Below are 2168 nucleotides of genomic sequence, written 5' to 3' on the forward strand. Positions count from 1 at the left end.
GTGTGTGTGTGTGTGTGTGTGTGTGTGTGTGTGTGTGTGTGTGTGTAGGAGAACATGTTACTGAAACACAAACACACACCTTGACCAGTTCCATGACCAGGTACAGTTCACCATAAGTGTCCACCTCCTCGATGAGTAAAACGATATTTGGATGTTTGACCCTCCGGAGGATGGCCACCTCATTCTGGATCATGTGCTCCTTAAAAATCAAAAACAAACAAACAAACAAACAAACAAACAAACAAACAAACATACAAATAAATAAATAAATAAATAAATCAACAACACTTTTATTGGCAAAATGAAACATTTAAAGGATGTTTCTGTACCACGGCAAGAAGGTGCAGGCTATCTGCTGAGGTCAGCAAATGTTTGGGGGCATTACGCTCAAACATGAGTATTATTTTCATTGCCTGCCGTAGAAGTCGATACAGCAATGAATGTTTTTGCTCTTATCTGTAGGTTTGTTTACCTGTGGTTTTAGCAACATATCTCATGAACCACTGAGAAAATGTTAATAATGCACAGAAAGCTATTGCTGTGTGTGCATCTGCAGCTTAGAATTAGAGATATTGAGCTAAAGTTTGGTGTGGTAGTAGCTAAGACTCTTTTTCATTCCTTTCTCTGAGAATATCATCAACTCTGGCATGAAAAGTGTTATTTCCTTTCATCTGTTTTGTTACTGGAATTTTACTTTTGTAGCTACTAAAGAAATTTGATGAGAAAACAACAAATAAACTCATTCTAGATTTTCTTCATAGACCATGAAATGGATTGTTTTGTTCCAATAGTTTCATTCAGTTGGTTTTTTGTTTGTTTGTTTACCTTGCCTCTGCATTTGCCTTTGTTGATGATCTTCAGAGCATACTCTCGTCCCGTGGAGAGCTCTACGCATTCCCGAACGACAGCGAAGTTCCCATCGCCGAGCATCCTCCCCACCTTGTAGCGGTCTGATATGCAGGACGGCACGGCTGGAACCTCATCCACGAGAATCTCAGCTGTGGAAAGAAGCGTAAGTTTTGAAGTGCCTGTGACATGCAGATCCTCCAAATACAAAAAAAAGTCAAAGAAAACATCTTTGTATTAACAAAACTTGATCTAACACTGATGATTTTATCCATTTTATCACGTAAATGACATATTTTCTTTTGAACTCCGCTCAGCTAAAGTGAAACAGGAAGTGACATCGAAGGGGAACTCTAAGAAAGAAAACTATCTGGTCTTCATTTATTGAAACAATATTGAATATTGAACACTGACTCTTTTTCATCTCTCTGATAGTGATTAAAAATAATCTAAAGAAACATCAGAATCATCTCCACAGTCTGTTGTTGTTTACATGCGGACATCCCCCCTTTGACATCACTTCCTGTTACTTCAAATGAGAATATCTCAACAATTGTTTATCTCAGCGGCGTGAAATTCCTTTTGCAACATGTCATCAATGTTCTCTTTCCAAAAATGCATTTATATTTATTGCAGAAATGGTATGTCATGGGGCACTTTAAAAAATGTTTCGAAACTCTGGAATCTGGATCAGTTCAAGAAGCTAATATGTTAAATCCTATAAAAGTGATTCAGTAAGACTATGTATTTGCAAAAACATCCTGATGGTTATAAATACTTTTATCAACAGAGCATAATAACTCAGTCAGAGACTTTAGTTGCATCCACCAGCTGCTATTTTGTCACACTGAGGCTCAGCAGAGTCCTCTGTAAATAATAATCAATCAGGCAAATGGAAAATTAAATGTGGAGCCAACTGGTAAATCAAAATGCAAAGCTGCATGGGTTTAATAACGCTCATGGATTAATTTCGGAACATCTTGAAATGTTTTTTTTTTTTTTGGGCTTTGTAAATAAAATCAAAGATGAAAATGTCAGATCAGATTAGTGTCCCCTCCCCCCTTCATTCAAAAGACATTAATCATTTTTTTTCCCAGCTCAATATTCTAACCAACCTTTATAAATTTTGAAACCACATTATTGTCTCGCAGGGAGGTGTGGGAGGGGGGCACGAAGAGGAGGGGTAAGGTGTGTTGAGAACAGAATGTACAAATCAGGAGGAGGGCAGAAACAGGAGGCAGAGAAGCACCAAAGGTCACAAGCATGAGTCACACGAGGCTGATATTTGCGAGCGCTGAGGCTTTTGTCGACTAATGTGGAGA

General features: G+C 38.1%; 1 protein-coding gene across 2 annotated transcripts in view; it reads right to left on the reverse strand.

Moving 5' to 3' along the window:
• dclk1a (doublecortin-like kinase 1a) overlaps positions 1 to 2168 on the reverse strand; it is a 53759-nt gene that overhangs the window by 7514 nt on the left and 44077 nt on the right. For both annotated transcript variants that reach the window (XM_014003296.1, XM_014003297.1), the window contains exons 8-9: positions 826 to 998; positions 80 to 199 (exon numbers count right to left, since the gene is read on the reverse strand). In XM_014003296.1, the coding sequence (XP_013858750.1) occupies positions 80 to 199; positions 826 to 998 (293 nt within the window). The remainder of the gene's footprint in view (positions 1 to 79; positions 200 to 825; positions 999 to 2168) is intronic.

This window comes from Austrofundulus limnaeus, unplaced genomic scaffold (genome assembly GCF_001266775.1).
Source record: "Austrofundulus limnaeus strain Quisiro unplaced genomic scaffold, Austrofundulus_limnaeus-1.0 Scaffold17, whole genome shotgun sequence".
Taxonomy (NCBI): domain Eukaryota; kingdom Metazoa; phylum Chordata; class Actinopteri; order Cyprinodontiformes; family Rivulidae; genus Austrofundulus; species Austrofundulus limnaeus.